Source organism: Erythrolamprus reginae, chromosome 1 (assembly GCF_031021105.1).
Source record: "Erythrolamprus reginae isolate rEryReg1 chromosome 1, rEryReg1.hap1, whole genome shotgun sequence".
Classification (NCBI taxonomy): Eukaryota; Metazoa; Chordata; class Lepidosauria; order Squamata; family Dipsadidae; genus Erythrolamprus; species Erythrolamprus reginae.
In genome coordinates this window covers 315167686-315190361 of record NC_091950.1, presented here as the reverse complement: position 1 = coordinate 315190361, position 22676 = coordinate 315167686, and the positions used below count along the sequence as shown (strand labels likewise).

General features: G+C 42.2%; 1 protein-coding gene across 1 annotated transcript in view; it reads right to left on the bottom strand.

Moving 5' to 3' along the window:
• ARFGEF3 (ARFGEF family member 3) overlaps positions 1 to 22676 on the bottom strand; it is a 112798-nt gene that overhangs the window by 7761 nt on the left and 82361 nt on the right. Inside the window, exons 27-33 of the mRNA XM_070733582.1 lie at positions 21165 to 21293; positions 17501 to 17677; positions 16483 to 16597; positions 13834 to 13936; positions 10566 to 10697; positions 8419 to 8549; positions 4224 to 5448 (exon numbers count right to left, since the gene is read on the bottom strand). Of these exons, the coding sequence (XP_070589683.1) occupies positions 4224 to 5448; positions 8419 to 8549; positions 10566 to 10697; positions 13834 to 13936; positions 16483 to 16597; positions 17501 to 17677; positions 21165 to 21293 (2012 nt within the window). The remainder of the gene's footprint in view (positions 1 to 4223; positions 5449 to 8418; positions 8550 to 10565; positions 10698 to 13833; positions 13937 to 16482; positions 16598 to 17500; positions 17678 to 21164; positions 21294 to 22676) is intronic.

Genomic DNA, 22676 nt, shown 5'->3' with positions numbered 1-22676 from the left:
TGCCAAAATGCTGACTTGACAAACATGCCAGAAATGAAAAACTGAATTATTATTGCAATGGGCTGTGCATGGACAAAAAAGTATTGCAATGTGTCCTGCATAGAATTTGCCTTGAAGATTCAACTGGTCTAGAGTGCAGCAGCATAATCCAGCAATGATGGGCCTGTCTCACTAGGTTCCTGCGTTTCCTCTGCTCACTGAGCTGCATGAACTACTGCTGTTGTGGTTAGCTCTGTCCCAGCTCCTGCCCCAAGGAATGTGCAGGTGGATGTGGGGGAGACATCCACATGCCGCAGGCCTGTTTTGCTCCCGATGGAATCTGCCGATGAAGTTTAAGTTTAAGTTTAATCAGATTTGTATGCCGCCCCTCTCCGCAGACTCGGGGCGGCTCACAGCAACAGCAACACAATGTACAACAAATCCAATATTTAAATTAATTTTAAAAACCCCACAAGTTAAAACCAATCATACACACTAGCGTACCATACATAAATTTTATAAGCCTAGGGAGAAGGAACATGTCAATTCCCCCATGCCTGACAACAGAGGTGGGTTTTAAGGAGCTTACGAAAGGCTAGAAGGGTGGGGGCAACTCTGATATCTGGGGGGAGTTGGTTCCAAAGGGTCAGGGCCGCCACAGAGAAGGCTCTTCCCCTAGGCCCCGCCAACCGACATTGTTTAGTTGACGGGACCCGGAGAAGGCCAACTTTGTGGGACCTAACTGGTCGCTGGGATTCGTGCGGCAGAAGGCGGTCCCGGAGATATTCTGGTCCAGTGCCATGAAGGGCTTTATAGGTCATAACCAACACTTTGAATTGTGACCGGAAACTGATCGGCAACCAGTGCAGACTGCGGAGTGTTGGTGTGACATGGGCGAATTTAGGAACGGCCATGATAGCTCTCGCAGCTGCATTCTGCACGATCTGAAGTTTCCGAACACTTTTCAAATGTAGCCCCATGTAGAAGGACATTACAGTAGTCGAGCCTCGAGGTGATGAGGGCATGAGTGACTGTGAGCAGTGACTCCCGGTCCAAATAGGGCCGCAACTGGTGCACCAGGCGAACCTGGGCAAACGCCCCCCTCGCCACAGCTGAAAGATGTTTCTCTAATGTGAGCTGTGGATCGAGGAGGACGCCCAAGTTGCGAACCCTCTCTGAGGGGGTTAGTGACTCCCCCCCCAGGGTGATGGACGGACAGATGGATTTGTCCTTGGGAGGCAAAACCCACAGCCACTCCGTCTTATCCGGGTTGAGCTTGAGTCTGTTGACACCCATCCAGACCCCAACAGCCTCCAGGCACCGGCACATCACTTCCACTGCTTCGCCGACTGGACAAGGGGTGGAGATGTAAAGCTGGGTATCATCTGCATACTGATGATACCTCACACCATGCCCTTGGATGATCTCACCCAGCGGTTTCATGTAGATATTGAATAGTAGGGGGGAGAGGACCGACCCCTGAGGCACCCCACAAGGGAGTAACCTAGAGGTCGACCTCTGACCCCCCACTAACACCGACTGCAACCGACCAGAGAGGTAGGAAGAGAACCACTGAAGGACAGTGCCTCCCACTCCCAACCCCTCCAGCCGGCGCAGAAGGATACCATGGTCGATGGTATCGAAAGCCGCTGAGAGGTCAAGAAGCACCAGGACAGAGGATAAACCCCTGTCCCGGGCCCGCCAGAGATCATCCATCAGCGCGACCAAAGCAGTTTCCGTGCTGTAGCCGGGCCTGAATCCTGACTGCTGAGAAGCCTCCTCTGACCAAGGAAGCGTGAGTGACAGGGAAGAGGGGAGTTTGGCAGACAGCCCAGGAGGAGATCAATCATCTGTATCATCCTTGGATTCTGAACAAGAATTAATGACACATCCACGCATGCGTAGAGCGATGCATAAGAGACAACAACTGAAGGATTATTACAAGAAAAAATGAGGCCACCTGTGGTTGGGTGGGGCTCCAGTAATTAGGGCTGCTGCTATAAATTTTGGTTTGGCCGTTGTAAAAGAGTATCTGATCGCAGTTCTTCAGGAATCGTATGTTGCTGTTTTCTGGACTTTGTTTGTTTATTTTTCATGCCTTTGAAACCAAAGCAGAGCAACGTGTGTGTGTGTCTCACTTCGTTGGAAGAAGAAGGGGTGTGAAGTTTCTTCACCGCTGCTAGCTAAGTACTAAATGACTGCTTAAGGGAAATTGTACAGACTATCTGGTTGTTTTGGGAAGAGTGCTCTTTGCAATACAAAAAGAGTGCTAAGTTTATTTTGAATTTTGTGATAAAGAACACTGTTTTGAATTTTCAAACGTGTGTGTGTCTGCAATTTGTACCCTTGAATTTTCGGGAGGCTCCTACCAGAGAGCCCGGCAGAAAAACTGGTATGATTCTAAATACAATGAAAGGTGCTGATTATCAGTAATGGGCAGCTGCCTGGACCGGGGGAGGGGGAATGCCGCCGGATAGTGGAAAAACAAAAAAAATGGTGAAAAACGCCAAAACCTCACGGTCGTGCGTGTCCTCGTGCAAGATTTTGCTTCCTGTGCAGGAAGCAAATCTCACGCCAGACACATGTGTGCAACCCCCGCCCATGTGCCTGCAACCGCGACCACACTCACCACCCACCTGGAGGCGTCCCAGCATACAAAGGTAAGTGCAGCCTTTCACTGCTGGTTATGACCTATAAAACTCTATATGGCATAGGGCCTGACTACTTGAAGAGTCACCTATCTCCTGTGGTATCACCCCAACCTATTTGATCCAGCATGGCTAGCATGCTCTGGGTCCCCCCCACTTAAATATCATCTTTTGGGGCCTGGAAGCATGCCTAGTCTTGAGATATCTGCTCTCTGGAATGAGATCCCCCCCCCAATATCTGTGTGATTCCCAAGCTGATGGAAATGCTTAAATGTATTCTCCCAGGACTTGGGGTAGGGCCCTGCCAAATTGCGTCTAGGTTTAGATGGATCTGCTGTTGGTTCTTGTTTTTTACTTTCATCTTTTCATCTTTCTCTTGTTCAATTTTACTCTTTTGATTTTGTTGTATGTCACCAACCAGAGTTGGTTCGGAATCAGCTGGTGACTACCCCGAACAAGTTAAACTAAACGGAATCAGAAAATATCAGAAAATATGAACCTATTCTGGGAAGTTCACGAGGATCTTTTTGACATCTGAATTAATCACAAAAAAATCTGAGCTGCAGAAAAAACTTAAGATGATTGTCAGAGTGTTCATGGGGAGAGAAACTGGAATAAGGCACTTTTGCCAAGAAGCTGCATGTATAAACTTTATATGGAGGTGTATCTTTTCATGTATATACCACCTGAACATTTTGCTAAAAATACCAATATGCTTAAGACTCATTGTGCAGTCACAAGCATCTCATACTTTGTATAATCATAAGTTTTTGTTTAAAAAAACAGTTTATTATATATTATCTCTATTTAAAGGTCTCTGTTTGTTTGTTTGTTTGTTTGTTCATTCATTCATTCATTCATCCATTTATTCATTCATTCATTCAATCATTCATTTGACTTCTTTGCCACCCAATCCCAATGGGACTCAGGGTGGCTTAAAACAATATAAAACATAGTACAATAAAAGGAAGTCAAATAGTATTCCCTCGATTTTCGCGGGTTCGAACCTTCACGAATAGCCTATACCACGTTTTTTCAAAAAATATTAATTAAAAAATTCTTTGCTGTTTTTTTCTATACCACGGTTTTTCCCTGCCAATGATGTCATATGTCATCGCCAAGCTAATAATTTTTGCAAATAAATAACAAAAAAGATAACTATTGCTAATAAATAATTATATTTATAAATATCAGGATCACTAAGTGTCTTATTCAATGGTGGGTACCAGTAATAATGGTGAGTAAATGGTTGTTAAGGGAATGGGAAATGGTAATTTAGGGGTTTAAAGTGTTAAGGGAAGGCTTGTGATACTATTCACAGCAAAAAATTGTATATTTACTTCCGTATCTGTACTTCGTGGAAATTCGACTTTCGCGGGCGGTCTCGGAACGCATCCCCTGCGAAAATCGAGGGAACACTGTATTAAATATTAAACAATAAACACCCCATATAAAACCCACAAAGCATCAGTTCAGTCAATACACATACATACCACTCAGACCCAAACCAATTAGGAAACCCAGTGCCTCAATATGAAAGGCAAAAGCAGGTCTCCTAAATGTAAAGTTTTTCCTCTTCATTTCATCTTCTCTTACCTGTATTTGTGCCTCTCCATCCCGGACCGATATACTGAATGAGCTGGCAGTCGACCCGGACCGAGGCCTTTTTTCTTGTCTCAGGATCTCTGGCCCTGCGCTAAAGGAATGCCTCATTTGGCCTTGGTCAATCAGATTTTGTGGCCGTTGGAGGAGAGGTGAATCAGGCCCTCTCATGCCGAGGGGATCCCCTTTCTTGTCAGCTTTCATCTCTTTGGAGAAATTAGCCAAATTATGCTGCTGCTGCTTCCTTTTTTTATATTCCGTCATGAGTTTTGATATGGTTTTGTCCGTTGCTATGCTGTAAATTTTGTTGCTGGCGCTCTCCCACCATTCCTTTTTCCTGCCTTGGTCCTTCTTCTCCATTTTGGGGCTCAAAGGCGGAAGAAGCCCCATATCCGCACTTCCCTTAGGGGTGAGACTCTCGGAGAGGGGTGACAGATGGCTTCTATCGTCTTCCGAAGGGGTGTTTCTTCCGGAAAGGGCTCCAGGATAGGGTATGGTTATTTCTGACTGAAAGGATGGAAGGATTAAAACGGGGTCTCCCCTGAAGACAGGGAGCTCGTCGGCACTGTTTTCCAAATCCAAATGCATCTGGATGTAGTTATTACACAACTCCATGCAGAGTTTGTGAAGCCTTTTGATTAGCCAAGCCCAGTCCGCGTTACTCACGGGTTGAACGCTCAAAGATGGCAACCTGGCCTTCCACTGCCTCTTCTCCTTCCCCCTTGGCGGGCTGACTTGAGCAGTCTCTTCAAAGATGTCTTCGTCTTCTGAGGAACATTGCTGGGACGAATCCGTGCTCCTTTCATCGTCTTCGAAAAGGATTTTCTTCACCTGTTCCGCCGTGATATTTTCCTGATTGGTCACAATGGCACAGACCAAGGCATGGAAGTAGATATTGAAGCTCATCGCTGATTGGCGGTACAAGTTAGCGGCTCCACCAATGCCAGATACCTTCTTTAGCAAGCACTTCAGCCCAGTCCTTGTATCAAACTCTCTGGCTGTTCGGTAGGAGTCCAATAGCAAGTCAAAGATGACAGCCAGGTTCTGCATAGAAATGTACCTGAGGAAACCAGTGAGTTTGGTTTCTGGCAACTGGTGTGCTACCTTCTCTTCAGTGTGCGAGGGCCCTTTCACAAAATCTTCCAACAAAATATCGTATAAATTCTGCAGCAGAACTTGGTGGGAAAGCAGGCTGACTACAATTGTTCTGAAAGGGATACTTTGTGTAGCAGAAAAAGAGAGAGAGAGAGAATTTAGAACTTCATTAACGTTTCTGGAATTGCTCGATTATGTTAGTCTCTTTCTCCAAGAAACCTCCGGGGATAAGTTAACAACTACCTCATAAACATTATAACTTTTTTGTTGTGAACAATATCACTAACTAATGCTGTTTATGATCTGCAACTTGTTCTTTCAGTGTGTGGGCTTTGTTAATCGCTATTGTGTTTACAGTGCTTTCATTGTGTTTGAACACTCTCTGGTGGTGGACTACTGGCATTTGTTTTCTGGCACCAAAGAAAATTGTGGCTTTACGAGGAATGTTAGGTAAAAGACTAGCCAAAATGCACATTTCAGTTTGGAGGTAAAAGGGGTGGGGATATTTTCGCTTGCGGCATGCCTTCAAGTTTTATAGTGAGGTATCACAGTGTGCCAGAAATTGTGCATGGGGGGAAGTCGTTGTCCTTGGTAACACATTCACTACTACCGTAGCGAAGTAGCAAATATCTCACCATGGCGTATTTGATCACTGCAGTGTGGCAAAACGGAAGGGTGGAATATACACAGGAACTTTCAAGGGTTTCATTTTAAAAACGCATTTTGTAAATGCATCTGACAGAGGTTGCAATTCACCCAAGAGTTGAAATTGGAACTGTATTGGCCTTCTTCTTTGCTGAATTAGACTTTAAAAGATAAGAACGCGTCTCCCTTTTAAACTAGATAGTTAGGGAATAGCATTTCATTTTAAATACAGTGATACCTCATCTTACAAACACCTCATCATACAAACTTTTTGAGATACAAACCCGGGGTTTAAGATTTTTTTGCCTCTTCTTACAAACTATTTTCACCTTACAAACCCACCGCCGCCGCTGGGATGCTCCACCTCCGGACTTCCGTTGCCAGCGAAGCACCCATTTTTGTGCTGCTGGGATTCCCCTGAGGCTCCCCTCCATGGGAAACCCCACCTCCGAACTTCCGTGTTTTTGTGATGCTGCAAGGGAATTCCATCAGGGGAATCCCAGCAGCACAAAAACGGGCACTTCACTGGCAATGGAAGTCCAGAGGTGGAGTTTCCCAGCGAGGGGAGCCTCAGTGAAATTGCAGCATTGCAAAAACACAGAGGTCCGGAGGTGGGGTTTCCTATGGAGGGGAGCCTCAGGGGAATCCCAGCAGCGCAAAAACGGGCGCTTCGGCTGGCAAAAGGGGTGAATTTTGGGCTTGCACGCATTAATCGCTTTTCCGTTGATGCCTATGGGAAACATTGTTTCGTCTTACAAACTTTTCACCTTAAGAACCTCGTCCCGGAACCAATTAAGTTTGTAAGACAAGGTATCACTGTATCTATTTCAATTTCTTCAATAGCTAAGGGGATATTTTTTGTGGATAGATGTCTGTATTTCAAATGCCATTTAAGAAAATACATGATTTGGAAGTTGGCTTGAAATTGCATTGAAGGAAAAAAACTCTGTCTTACCCATGTTTCCTGTGTATTGGTTGCAGCATTATAAAGGAAAATCGGACAGAAAAAAGAAAAACTAAGTGACTAAGTGAAAACAAAACTGAAAAAAACCACTTCTGCATTGACATGCAAGAGAATATAAAATAAGCAAGCAGCGAACCCACTGTTGTAGTAAGCCTTGTAAAGAGGGACATTTGTATCCCTGTTAAAAAAAAATTTAAGGAATGAGCTCCCAATCAGAATAGGTTGAGAAATGGGACGGCATCTATGTCATTTATAAATAGACTATTTATAAATAGACTAACAATCCTGGGTCTAGAAAGCTTAGAACTACGGCGCCTAAAACACGATTTAAGTATTGCCCACAAGATCATATGCTGCAACGTCCTACCGGTCAATGACTACTTCAGCTTCAACCGCAACAACACAAGAGCACGCAACAGATTCAAACTTAATATTAACCGCTCTAAACTTGACTGTAAAAAATATGACTTTAACAATCGAGTTGTCGAAGCGTGGAACTCATTACCGGACTCAGTAGTGTCAACCCCTAACCCCCAACATTTCTCCCTTAGACTATCCACGATTGACCTCTCCAGGTTTCTAAGAGGTCAGTAAGGGGCGTACATAAGTGCACTAGTGTGCCTTTCGTCCCCTGTCCAATTGTCTTTCCTTTATCTCATATATCATATATATTTTCTTCCTTTCATATATCTTCTCCTCTATTTTTACATATTATATTTATATATATTACTTCATGTCTATTCTCTTCCATATGTATTGTGTATTGGACAAATGAATAAATAAAATAAAATAAATTTATTATATTCCTATAATGATTCGCAGTTTGTATCAATGGTCACAATTAACCCAGAAGTCTGGATTTAGGGGTTGTTTGGCTTTCTGCAAAACTTTTTGGGGAAAAAAAGTTTCACTGTACTGTATATATATTCCCCTTTTCCTCTCAAATACTTTGGCTATCTCAGCATTAAAGATGCAAATCTATGATTTACTGTGAATGTCTGCATCTTAAGCATGCACTAACGGTGCCAAAGACATTTGATGTTCAACACCACACTCTTATTCTGTGGCTAGACCGCATGTAATGCTGAACTTCTCAAATAGTAAATCAGCACTACTTTGGGGTCATGAACAACTCTTTTTTTAAAACAAAAAAATCTTGCAGTATCAACATTTGCTGCAGTCTATGTTCCTTATTCTGCTGCAAAGCTTGAAAATGCCAAGATGTACAGAGTGAAATTTAAAGACAAAAAGATACATCTGCTTCTATTTCAACACCATTCATTCTGTTTACACATATTTATTTATTTATTCTTTAAGGGATTCAGAGCAAAGTTTGGAAACATCTGATCTGTTGAATTACCCATTCCAACTATCTTAAATTTTCCATGGTAAGGCACTGAATGATCCAAATAGGAATATGAGTATAAAGTGCCTTTCCTCTCTCTCATTTTGCGTGTCGCTTAGTCTTAGAAATCTGTTTTTTACCTTTTCTGTGAGTGGCCATTGGACTTCTTATCAGGAGGCAGCTCAATAATAAGCAGACAAGACTGAGCATGCTCGAATCCTTCCTTGTTATTTGGTGTCTTCGGGGAGCACTGGGTGTCCAACATGAAGACCTGTGGAAAAACAATCATGCCAATGTGCTATTACCTTACTGATATTCGGGAACCACAGGTAAGTCAGCACCAGAGCAAGCAATTTGGAATTAAATGAGGAAAGCTGAGTCTTGCCCTATTCATATAATTGTGAATCGTGCAGAATGCAGCTGCGAGAGCAATCATGGGCTTTCCCAAATATGCCCATGTAACACCAACACTCCGCAGTCTGCATTGGTTGCCGATCAGTTTCCGGTCACAATTCAAGTGTTGGTTATGACCTATAAAACCCTTCATGGCACTGGACCAGATTATCTCAGGGACCGCCTTCTGCTGCATGAATCCCAGCGACCAGTTAGGTCCCACAGAGTGGGCCTTCTCCGGGTCCCGTCAACTAAACAATGTTGTTTGGCGGGGCCCAGGGGAAGAGCCTTCTCTGTGGCGGCCCCGGCCCTCTGGAAGCAACTCCCCCCGGAGATTAGAGTTGCCCCCACCCTCCTCACCTTTCGTAAACTCCTTAAAACCCACCTCGGCCATCAGGCATGGGGGAACTGAGATATTCTTTCCCCCTAGGCCCTTACAATTTATGCATGGTATGTTTGTATGTATGTTTGGTTTTACAATAAGGGTTTTTTAGTTGTTTTAGTATTGGATTGTCACATGCTGTTTTTATTACTGTTGTTAGCCGCCCCGAGTCTACGGAGAGGGGCGGCATACAAATCCAATAAATAAATAAAATAAATAAATCCATCTCATGTAGAGGACTTCAACCAGACTAGAGGAACTATCGTGGGGAATATTCCCCAAGCAATTTTTGTTGTTGTCTCAATGGCTTTACTTAGCCAGATATTGCTCGATCTGCACTGCAAATGGAGTTCTTCAATGGGCAAAATCAGCCCAGCAAAATGTCTGATATTTCCTACCCCATCACTCAATGAATTACAATTTTTTTCATTTCAGATGGTTTCTTGTTCCTGCCTACCTAAAACTTATTCAAATCAGTGAAGACATCTATGTCTAGGGAACATTCCCTTGAATGGTGAAACACTTTAAACATAAACAGATAAATAAAATCATATAGATATACGGCAGGTAATTAACATTAGATAACTGAAGTCAGTTATGTTACCAACATTTAAAAAAAAACATATTTAAAGCCCTGATAACATAAAATCAATTCAAGAGCTTTGGTTAAAATCTTTCAAATGAATTCCCAATTGTTGTGGTTAGCTCTGGCCCAGCTCCTGCCCCAAGGACTGTGGATGTGGGGGAGACATCCACATGCCGCAGGCCTGTTTTGCTCCTGGTGGAATCTGATGATGAAGGCTCCTCTGACCAAGAAGATATGAGTGACAGGGAGGAGGAGAGTGTGGCAGACAGCTCAGAAGGAGATCAATTATCTAGTTCCTCCTTGGATTCGGAACAAGAGTTAATGATACAGCCACGCATGCGGAGAACGATGCATAGGCAGCAACAACTGAGAGATTATTATCAAAGAAAATGAGGCCACCTGTGGTTGGGTGGGGCTGTGGTAATTAGTGAGGCTGCTATAAATAGCAGCCTGTGGGTTTGGCCATTGTGGAGGATTATCTGATCGTTGTGTTTCATGCCTGCCTTGCTGACTTTGACCTTTTGTGTGCTGATTTTTCCCCGCTTTGAAACTAAACCAGAGCAAAGTATGTTTCCCTTTGTGAAAGAAGAAGGACTGTGAATTGCCTCACAGCTGCAAGCTAAGTATCACAGAACTGATAAGGGACTTGTACAAATTACCAGTTTGTTTGGAGACGGGTGCTCTTTGCTATACAAAAAGAGTGCTTAGTTTATTGGAATTTTCGGTATAAAGAAAATTGTTTTGAATTTTCAAACGTGTGTGTCTGAAATTTGTATCTGTGAATTTTCGGGAGGATTCTACCAGAGAGCTCGACAGAACACCAATTAATCAAGGCAAAGCTAAGCACTGATATTATAGGAAGTCTTAAGGTATCCTAAGAGCGCATCCATGCACAGCCCAGTTAAGTATGGAATAAAAGTGTTTACTTGTTGGGCCATTGCCCTTATTCTCCAGTATTCAGCTTCAGCACTTGGAGAGAGGGAAGGAGCAGCCATTTTCATCTCACAGGCATCACCGCTCAGATTTTCAGAGCCACTGTGGAAATAGCCCAACAGATTCTACAGGGAGGCAAAATATCATTGGTATAGTAAAACTATATCTTAAAAAAAACATGCAAAGCTGAATAGTTCCTTCTCACACTATGGTGTTGTTATTCATACTTTTCTATTTTTCCAATATAAACCTAATAATACAGTTAATTTTGGCTCATGATATTGAATTGGTACCTTCTGTAAGATGGGGAAACCAAGATTCACAAACTAAACATGAGAGGCAACTAATGTTCACTAACATCCACTGAAATGTGGAAGTACAGTAGTTCTTGACTTACCACTGTAACTGATCTTGGCAATTAATCATAATCAAGACAATTGTAAAGCAGAACAACAAATAGAAGGCCCCGATTTTATATACTTTTTTTGCAGCAATTGTAACTCTGTGTGTGTGTGTGTGTGTGTGTGATGTAGCTTTTTTGGCCATAGGTTATTTTCTGTCTACTTAAAAAAATATCAATAAAATGTAAAAATAAAAAAATAATTAAAAATAGAACAAAATAGAATTAATTTTATGTTGTTACTTATAATTATAAACATTTTTAATCAATACCAATGAATATAGCTATCTCTTTATCTCTTAAGTGCCCTCATCTGCTGTGGGCTATTAAGGTAGGTGGGGGGGGGCTGCTTTCTCCCTCCAAGAAAACATGTTTCTCCATTTCCCATCCAGGGAAATATTTCTCAAAATATTTCATTCTTCCAGGAGAGGGGTGGGTGCTAATTTTCTACAATTGGTGCCAATATTTATTAATATTATTTCTTCATTGCTTATTTGACTCCTATGACACTCATTAAGTGTTGTACCACATGATTCTTGACAAATGTATCTTTTTCTTTTATGTACACTGAGAGCATATGCACTAAGACAAATTCCTTGTGTGTCCAATCACACTTAGCCAATAAAATTCTATTCTATTCTATTCTATTCCTATGCCATATTATCATGAGAGCAATGGTCTAGAGCAGTGGTGGCGAACGTATGGCACGGGTGCCCCAGATGGCACGTGAAGCCGTTGCCCTAGCTGTGCTCCAGCATGTATGTGCATACCGGTGAGCTCATTTTTGGCTTGCATGGAGGCTCTGGGAGAACATTTTCAGCTTCCGGAAGGCCTCCGAGGGGGCGGGAGAACATTTTTGCCCCCACTTGCTCCAGGAAAGCCTCTGGAGCCTGGGTAGGGTGAAAAACGGGCCTACTGGGCCCACCAGAAGTTGGGAAATGGGCTGTTTCTGGCCTACAGAGTATGGCACGGGTGCCACAGATGGTACGTGAAGCCGTTGCCCTAGCTGTGCTCCAGCATGTATGTGCATACCAGTGAGCTCATTTTTTAGATTTGTATGCCGCCCCGAGTCTTCGGAGAGGGGCGGCATACAAATCTAATAAATTATTATTATTATTATTATTATTATTACAGAGGGCCTCCGGGTGGACATGGGAGGCAATTTTTGCCAACCACCTTCCAGATTGAGTTAGTTGAATCCAGATTGAATCAGATTGAGTCCTCGGAGAGGGGCGGCATACAAATCCAATTAAATGAATTATGGATGTGGGCACTCACACAGGTGTGATAATGTGTACGCACGTGCTTTCGGTACCCGAGGGAAAAAAGGTTCGCCATTACTGCTTTAGAGCCTTGGTGGTGCAGTGGTCAGAGTGCAGTACTGCAAGCTATTTCTGCTGATCACTGGCTCCCAACAGTTTGGCAGATCGAATCTCAGTAGGCTCAAGGTTGACTCAGCCTTCCATCCTTCCAAGGTTGGTAAAATGAGGACCCATGCTATTGCTCACATGTTGTAAGCCGCCCTGTGTCTAAAGAGAAGGGTGGCATTAAAAAAATCAAATAAATAGATTTTTTTAATGCCACCCTTCTCCTTAGACTCAGGGTAGCTTACAACATGTTAGCAATAGCACTTTTGAACAGAGCTAGCATATTGCCCCCACAATCCGGGTCCTCATTTTACCCAACTCGGAAGGTGTTGTGATGCAGCCTGAGGCTGCTCAGGGACCAGCTGTGTCTCTGCTGGCTCCATGCCCGGAGGAGGAGGAGGAGGACAGCGAAGAGGAGGGGGCTGAACAGTCGGACGGGGGAGAGGAAAGTCAGGAATGGGACGAAGGAGAACAGCATGAGAGCCCCGGGGGGGGGGGGGGGAGGCTCTCCCCAGCCAGTAGCTTGGAGTCATTAGGTGATGACGCACAAGCCGTCATTGACATGCGACAGAGACGTTCAGATCAAAGAAAGGAGCAATTAAAGAAGTATTATCAGCACTGAATTAGGAACAGCTGGGCTTGGGTGTGGTTCTCCTTAGCAGGGTTTAAAAGGCAGGCAAGCCCTTGAAGCCATGTGGAGTGTTATCAATTGGAGTTACGGTGTCCTGCTTTGTTCTTGGTGTCTCTGTTCCTGACTTGTGGCCCAGCAGTTTGGAAGACCCGTGGGAGGTGTAGGTCTGCTATCTACAGCCTCGTATTGGCAGCAAGAATCCTGTATTGCTGCATGGACTTTTGCCTTCGTGGATATATCTGAAGATACAGCATTTTCCTGTTTTTAAGGACATTTTCTGTTACCTGTGTTTTTTCTTGAATTTTATAAACTGCCTTTGCCTTTTATCGGTGTGTCTGGCTTCTCTTTTTGGGTTTGTATTGGCTTCCGGAGTGACCCAGATAGAACAGAAGGATGGAAGGCTGAGTCAACCTTCAGCCAATGATGAGATTTGAACCGCTGACCTACAGTCAGCTTCAGTGGCCTGCAGTACAGCACTCTACCTGCTGCGCCACCCCGGCTCATTTTTGGGGGCAATGGGCTTACTCTCTGTAAACCACTTAGAGAGGGCTGTAAAGCTCTGTGAAGCGGTAGTGTATAAGTCTAAATGCTATTGCTATAACAAATTGGAAAGAGGAACCACTTATTATCGGTGAGCAGTCCTGTAGCTTGGCCACTCTGAAGCAATGCAAGAGATTTCTAACTGGACTTTCTGGAAACTTTCTAACAACCAGTTCTTTGAACTGTTCAGAAAATTAACATACCATATGGGAAAACTTGTGTGAACCAGAAGGAGCCTTCCACTGCTTAACCCCCCCCCCAAAGGAACTCATTTAAGAAAATGATAACCACTAAAAATATTTTTAATCATATAGAGGCTATACCTTCACTGGTTCAAGAGTAGTTGAAAAAGCATCCTCTAAGGCACAACATGCCAGACGCCACATTTCTTCAGTAAAAACAGGACCAGCTGTCACTAGTACATATCTGTAGAGAAGGCACAAGATGGTGGAAGATACAGAAATCTGATTATCATTTGGCCATCACCTAATGCCCACTCAATCTGCTTGTACCCTGTTAACAAGACTTTAGGAAAAGTGTAGAGAAAAGCAACCAGGATGATTAGGGGATTGGAGACTTAAAACATACAAAGAATGATTGCAGGAACTGGGCATGGCTAGACTGGCGAAGAGAAGGACCAGGGGAGACATAATAGCAGTGTTCCAATATTTAAGGGGCTGCCACAGAGAAGAGGTCAAGCTATTTTCCAAGGAATAATGGATGGAATTCTGATCAAGGAGAGATTCAACCTAGAAATATTCAACCTGCACTGGCTGCCGATCAGTTTCTGGTCACAATTCAAAGTGTTGGTAATGACCTATAAAGCCCTGCATGGCATTGGACCAGAATACCTTCAGGACCGCCTTCTGCCGCATGAATCCCAGCAACCGATTAGGTCCCACAGAGTTGGCCTTCTCCGGGTCCCATCGATGAAGCAATGTCATCTGGTGGGACCCTGGGGAACAGCCTTCTCTGTGGTGGCCCCAGCCCTCTGTAATCAGCTCCCCCCCTGGAGATTAGGACTGTCCCCATCCTCCTTGCCTTCTGAAAGCTCTTGAAAACTCACCTGTGTCACCAGGCTTGGGGTAACTGATATACCCCTAGCTGTCTTATTTTATGCATAGTTTGTCTGGATGTATGACTGCTTTTTTATAATGGGTTTTTCATAACTGTTTTTAATATTAGATTTGTATTTGTATTATTTGTTGTGAGCCACTCCGAGTCCTTGGAGAGGGGCGGCATACAAGCCTAATAAATTATTATTATTATTATTAATTGTTATTATAAGGAGAAATTTTCTGACAGAAAAATCAACCAATGGAACAGCTTGCCTTCAGAAGTGTCATCACATCGCTGTTTGTCAGAATTGGTGTAGGGTCTCCTGCTTGGGCGGGGTGTGTGGACTAAAAGACCTACAAGGTCCTTTCCAATTCTGTTAATCTGTTAACTTCTCCCTTCTTCACACCTTTAAAATCTCTTCAGGAGTTCCCCAACTCTACAGAACAGTTGTACAGAAAATGTACAAAAGTCTACACAGGCAAAAGTCGGCCTTCTCATACTAATTGTTGAATTATTCAGTTATTAGAAGATAAGTATTGGATTCCATCCATTCGGTTCACAATCAAATGAAGTCTTTATTGAATCGCCAGGTAGGTCAGAGAATTGTGAATAGATTTATATGCTATTGAAATATCGAGTCTGTATCTGCATTGGATTTTCATATCTATGTCCCCCGAGAGAGGTTCACAGAAAAAAAATACTGTCAGACCGAAGCAATTTTAGTTAGAGTCTTTGGCCTGCCACACATTTTAAAATGTATCCTTTGCTATGGGAATATGGGAGGGGTCATTGCATGAGGGATGCCTGCATGTAGCCATAACAAATTCCTTCTAGATTGTCAAGGCCATCCTTTGTCTTTGCACTCTTGCACCTGCACGGAAGGAGATGGGAGTTGCTGCCAAGTTGGCAGATGAAGATTGCTCAACATGATGGACTTGGGGGTTTGGGGACAAGGTCCTGAACTTTCAACTGGGTGGAGAAACCCCTGGGACTTCAGATTCAGGTTTCTTCCAAATGTGCTAACATGGCTCTGATAATAAATTGGAACTTTGCCTCGGACTCTGATTTAGTTTTCGATTCTATTTGAAACCCTGACACTCTCATTTAGCCAGTGATAAATTTACTATGTACAATGAGAAACTTTTTATTTATCTATCTATCTATCTATCTATCTATCTATCTATCTATCTATCTATCTATCTATCTATCTATCTATCTATCTATCTATCTAACTATCTATCTATCTATCTATCTATTGGATTTGTATGCCGCCCCTCTCCGTAGACTCGTGGCGGCTAACAACAATGATAAAAACAACATGTAACAATCCAATCCAATAGTAAAATAACTAAAAAAAACCCTTATTATAAAAACCAAACATACATACAGACATACCATGCGTAAATTGTAAAGGCCTAGGGGGAAAGAATATCTCAGTTCCCCCATGCCTGACGGCAGAGGTGGGTTTTAAGAAGTTTACGAAAGGCGAGGAGGGTGGGGGCAATTCTAATCTCTGGGGAGAGTTGGTTCCAAAGGGCCGTGGCCGCCACAGAGAAGGCTCTTCCCCTGGGTCCCACCAAACGACAGTGTTTAGTTGACGGGACCCGGAGAAGGCCCACTCTGTGGGACCTAACTGGTCGCTGGGATTCGTGCAGCAGAAGGCGGTCCCTGAGATAATCTGGTCCGGTGCCATGAAGGGCTTTATAGGTCACAACCAACACTTTGAATTGTAGGGGAAACATATCACAAAATGAACAGTAAGAAGAGCAGTGTAACTTCCTTTCTTTCTTGACTTTTCATTGAGTGTTAATGATCTGTTTGGATAGGAAACAAACAGGATTTTTAGGTACTCAAAGAATACAAACATTTGCTTACTCTCATTTGAATAATGATGAAAAGACAATCTGCACTACCTGATACAAGAGCACCCGACTCTAGAGATGGTCTCTGTGGTTTCCGCTACACAAGCTACAAGTAGCTTGAAAAGATCTTTGAGCATTGTGTTGATCATATTTTCATAGCCAACATCTGAAAAAAGAAAGAAAGATTTTACTAAAAGAAAAGCCTTCATTTATTTCTTGTTGAACTTATTATTATTATTATTTTTTTTGAAAATAGGTAAGGAACTGCTCTATTTCGTCCTAATCATTTATCAGAGCTTGGTAATTATAGCCAGTTTGGTCTAGTGCCATGATGGCGAACCTATGGCATGCATCCATCTCAGAGGACATGTGAGACTTTGCCATGTTTCAGCCCCGCCAGCTGATTTTCAGCCTTGGGAAAGGCTGTTTTGTTCTCCAGAGGCAAAAACATTCCCCAATGGAGGTGGGTTTACTCAGGTTCTGATTAGTTTTGGAGAACTGGTAGCAGAAATCTTCAGTAGTTTGGAGAACCAGTAAATACCACCTCTGCCTGTCCTGCCCCCCTATATTCTGTGCCTCCCGAGTCCTGGCTTATTGGGAGGTAATAGGGATTTTGCATTAACCTCCCTCTGGAGAGGGAATGGAGATTTTATAGTATCCTTCCCCTGAGATGCTTACCAAGCAAAACCACGCCCACTAAGCCAAGCCCCCAGAACTGGTAGTAAAAGTTTTTTGAATCCCATCACTGATGTTCTACTACTATAACTGATGTCTATGGAGCCTCTCAGTAATCCAGGTCATGGTTGTCCCAAATTTTCCATTGCAATTCAATTTTTGGAATGTCACTACAAACCAAAGACATTTGGCCTGAATTATTCCATTTTCTCCTTGTTTGCTGAAATAGAAATCAGCAACAAATATAAAACTATATAAAAAAGTAAACCAGTTTTACTTTAAAACCCTTTCTCATTTCAATGGTTAATCAACCTGCTTTTGATTATGTTGCATGAATCTACAATGGTCATGTTTATTTGCCGCAAGGTTAGCAAGTGAGATGTGCTTTACTTACCTGAATGTATGAAGCTTTGAATGTGCTCCACCACTAATTCACAGGAAAGGCCAATGGCATGTTTGAAATTAGCGGATGCCCCTTCCCAGTAAGAGTGATCGCCGTGGCTGCGATGAAGCCAAAGAGACATTGTAGGGAGAAGGAGGTGTACAACTGCATAAATACCAAATCCTGGGCCTAAAAGATGAAAAACAGCAGGATAAAGAATCCCCTACCCCTTTCAAATAAATGCTTAGGTTAATTCATGACCTTACTCTGAGAGCTATATTTCAAGAAGCTGCCCGGTGTCCTTTAGGATTGGGTGGCATGGAAGTCGAATTAATAATAATAATAATAATAGTAATAATAATAATAATAATAATAATAATAATAATAATAATAATAATAATAATAATAATATCCAGCATAGTGATCTCGTTTGCTGAGTTGTATTGAAATAATAATAACAACAACAACAACAACAACAACAACAATAACAATAACTACTTGTGCCAGAACTACCATCTACCAGTGCAAAGAACTGGTGGGATCATAAGCCCAAAAAAGTGGTCAAAAATGAACAAACAAAACTACTGTGGGACTTCCGACTTCAGACTGACCGAATTCTGAAGCATACCACGCCAGACATCCTGAATGTGGAGAAAAAGAAAGTATGGATCATCGACATTGCAATCTCAGGGGACAGCAGAATTGAGGAGAAGCAGCTAGAGAAATTAGTAAAATATGAAGATCTAAAAATCGAGCTGCAACGACTCTGGCATAGGCCAGTGAAAGTGGTGTCAGTGGTACTTGGCACGCTGGGTGCAGTGCCAAAGGATCTCAGCGGACATTTGAAAACCATCGGAATTGACAAAATCTCCATCTGTCAATTGCAAAAAGCCGCTTTACTGGGATTGGCACACATAATTCGCCGCTACATCACACAGTCCTAGGTGCTTGGGAAGCGCCCGACTGGTGATGAAATACGAAATCCAGCATAGTAATCTTGTTTGCTGTGTTGTACTGACAACAACAACAACAACAACAACAACAATAATAATAATAATAATAATGATGATGATGTACAGAAGAGGAATTTTTCATAGGCTACACTAGAGAGAGAGAATTTATGGACTTCCAGGTATTGTTGAACTCTAATTCCTAGCAGTCTCAGCTAAAATGGACCATGGGAGGTATGCTAAGTTAAGCTACACAACATCTCAAGAACTACAGCTTGCCTCTTGAGGACTAGGAAATAAAAATGGACAGGAAAGAGATGATGGGGCTATTCTTAGCTGAGCAATTCTAGCCATCAACTTTCTTTTTTGTACCAGGAAGACATAAGATACATATACCATTTTGTAAAACATCTAGAACAAGGGTGTTAAACTGGCAGGCCATGGGTTGGATGTATCACAAATAGGCCACTCCCACCCCAGCCCCGCAAAGGGGAAAACCGTCATGATACCTCGTGTGATGGCAATGTGATGTTGGCAAGTTTGACACATGTGATCTAGAGCTTCTGGAATGAAATGCTTTATGAATGTTTTAAAACAGTGAATAAATAAAATTCAAATATGCTTCTAAGTTTAGTGTGATAACCAACTTTTATATGATTTCTCTGAAGTAAATATGTATTTTTTTCCGATCCTGAGATCCTGTTCCACAGCGCTTAGGTCTCAAACCTGGGCTGTCAACTTTCCAATTGACAAGCTCAGCATTTTTAACTGCCCTCTTATTTATAATCAAATAATTTATGCTGACCAGGAAAGAGAGCAAACTGTGAGAAAATGGTAACTTTGGGGGGATAGTGCCAGAATTTTAGAGTTGTTTTCCCCTATTTTAAAAGGTTTGTTCATTTTTAATTTAATAATGAGCTAAAACCAATTGACCAAATTCTCTCTCTCTCTCTCTCTCTCTTGTATTTATAGAAACTTCAAGGGATTGCAAAATGATTCCCTTTGGCACTCCCCATCTCTATTTTAAACCTGTTCTGTCAACTTTAAATGGTTTAATTTGGGGTCCATAGAAGTACAGTAGCATTTGATCAATATATTCCTATTTAAATTACCAACTATCGTGCAAAATATAAATATACCAGCATGAAGCAGTTTTAATAATACTATAAAACACGGAGTACAAATGAAAGCTGCAAGACAATGGTGCCCTTGGGTGTGCTTTTCTTCTCAATTTCTGATCCTCCATTTTGTTTGCATCACAGCAGTTTGATTTAATTAACACAGCATGTTCTCAGAAAATGTTTTGCAATTTTATTTTCCGCAAAAATCCTTTGAAGTAGATTGGTCTGAGATACAGTAATTGGCATCAAACCCCGTCTGGATGGATGCAGATGTGGAAATCAATGGCAGTTGTGAGATGCACCTATACAGTGGTACCTCTACTTACTGTTCTGCCGGCGTGTTTCAACTGCCCGTAATTACAGGGTAATTAGTCCAGGAAGACACACACCACAAGATAAAAGGAAAACCCAAATGTTTTTATAAACAGAAAAACAGAAACAGCTCCCTTTTTAAATGTCAAAGGGATTTTCTGGTACACACAAGGCACAGGTTAAATGCAATCCAATTGCTCAGCCAATAACTGGGAAATTGAGTCCAATTCTAAAATCCAGAGAGTCCACACACAATCTTGAACAGCACAAAAACCACGATCTTGACGAAACAATGAATCAGATAAACTGCCATGAGGCTAAAACTCCAGGCTGCGCTTTTATCTGTAGCACTAATTACAGCAGCCCCAACCAACCACAGGTGGCCTCATTTTCTCTTGTAATAATCCTTCCGTTGTTGACTCCTATGCCTCATTCTACGCATGCGTGGATGTGTCATTAATTCTTGTTCAGAATCTAGGGATGATACAGATGATTGATCTCCTCCTGGGCTGTCTGCCAAACTCCCCTCCTCCCTGTCACTCACACCTCCTTGGTCAGAGGAGACTTCGTCGGCAGATTCCACTGGGAGCAAAACAGGCCTGCAGCATGTGGATGTCTCCCCCACCTCCACCTCCACATTCCTTGGGGCAGGAGCTGGGCCAGAGCTAACCACAACACTTACGAACTTAATTCATTCAGTGACCAGGTTCTTAAGTAGAAAAGTTTGTAAGAAGAAGCAATTTTCCCATAGGAATCAATGTACAAGCAAATAATGCATGCAATTGGGGAAACCACAGGTACGGTAGAGCCCGTGTTTCCTCCCAGGAGATTCCTAGAGAGGACCCACAAAAGCTTCTCCATGCCTTTTCTGGCCCTGTTTCCTCCCAGGAGATTCCTAGAGAGATCCCATGAAGGCTTCTCCCTGCATTTTCTGGCCCTGATACCTCCCAGGAGATTCCTAGAGAGGACCCACGGAGGCTTCTCCCTGCCTTTTCCGGATATAGTTTCGGAGGCTCGGGTTTGTAAGTGGAAAATGGTTCTTAAGAAGAGGCAACTCTTGAACACCCAGTTCTTATCTAGAAAAGTTCTTAAGTAGAGGCATTTGTAGGTAGAGGTACCACTGTATGTATGTCAAAAACTACAAAATCGAGATGTGTTGTCATAATACAAGCACCACTGCTTTGAGGGCAAGGCTTCCTTTGAGATTCCACAACTTGCAGATTTTGACCCCTGTGTTGGAAATTAGATGTGCTTTTAATTTTTATTTTTTTGCGTTGAAACATGGTTAATTACCTGGGGTTTTGGTAACATCTCTTAGTAGTTCGAACAGCAGATCCAAAGTAGGAGGCTGGTGTTGGCGAGGACAATTAGATATGGCAGTGGTTAGCTCTTCTAGCAGGAGTATCCAGACATTAATGAGGCCTAAAGAAACAAAATCTTATGTAAAAGGATATGGATAATATATGATAAACGTTATGTGTTTTCCCCAGATTCATACTGTTTTAGTCCAATTGCTTGTTTTTATTTTATTACAGCCTGCATGTAAGAGGCTCAATTAATTTTTATTACAGCCTGCATTTGCTGAATTCTGTCTTCCAGCAAAGGTTAATTAAATGCCAAATGCCAGGCTGGCCAGAAAAGAAATTCTCCATGTGAGCGCCTGCTATCTGAATTGTTCTTCTGTTATCCTTTTGCCCAAATTTGACTGCCAAATCATCCACTCTTTTCATGCCATACACTACAATGTACATATACATATTTTCTTCTACTGTGATATAACAGCATATTCGAAGGGGCAGCCTTTTAAAAACTAGAAATTCATCAATGAGGAACACAGGTTCGAACCTTCCTCCAAAGTAGGATTATCCACTTTGTGAAAAAGAAAGGAACAAATTGCTTGACCAGTTTGAAAAACTACACATAGCCCTCTTGTACCTCTGATATCTACTTAGCCTATTTCCATTCAGAAAGTAATTAGCACAACTCTGCTGTTTTTTCATGCTATCTTTCCCTTGTTAACATATTTATTTTCAGTGAGAGGGGAAAAAACCCTGGATGATGCAAGTGATAGGAAAATAGAAAACTATAACAAAAGGGGGATGAGAGAAAGCCCCTTGGATTATTGATATAAGCAGAAATGTGAGCTAGAATAAACATTAAAAAAAAAGAATAAAAATCCAGGTCCCTTTGTAAAATAGGGTAGACACAAAAAGCAAATCTATCATATTGTCTAGAAATGGCTCCAGCAAAGACAGAACCAGAAAGATATATGCAGCTCTCCGCTGAAGGAAGGCATTGTAGTGTGATGTACATTGTACGTACATTCAAAAATAGCATCTTGTGAAATTTTATTTATTTATTATTTGGATTTGTATGCCGCCCCTCTCCGAAATAACGATGCTTGCAGAAATAATGCTGTTCTCTTTAAACCAGCTATCTGTTTGTTCTCAAACGTAGATCATATTGTTATAGTCATGCAGAAATGAGGAATGGAGAGAAGCTGAGAATTTGGCAAATAGAATAGAATGGAGTGGAATGGAACGGAACAGAACAGAACAAAATGGTATTGCCAAGTGTGATTGGACACACAAGGAATTTGTCTTTGATGCATATGCTCTCAGTGTATACATAAAATGTAAGTTCGTCAAGAATCATAAATTACAACACTTAGTCATAGTCCAGGTACAAATAAGCAATCCAGTCAATATAAATTGTAAGGATACAAGCAACAAAGTTATAGTCATAGAGACATTAGTGGGAGGAGATGGGTGATGGGAACGATAAGATTAATACTAGTGCAGACTT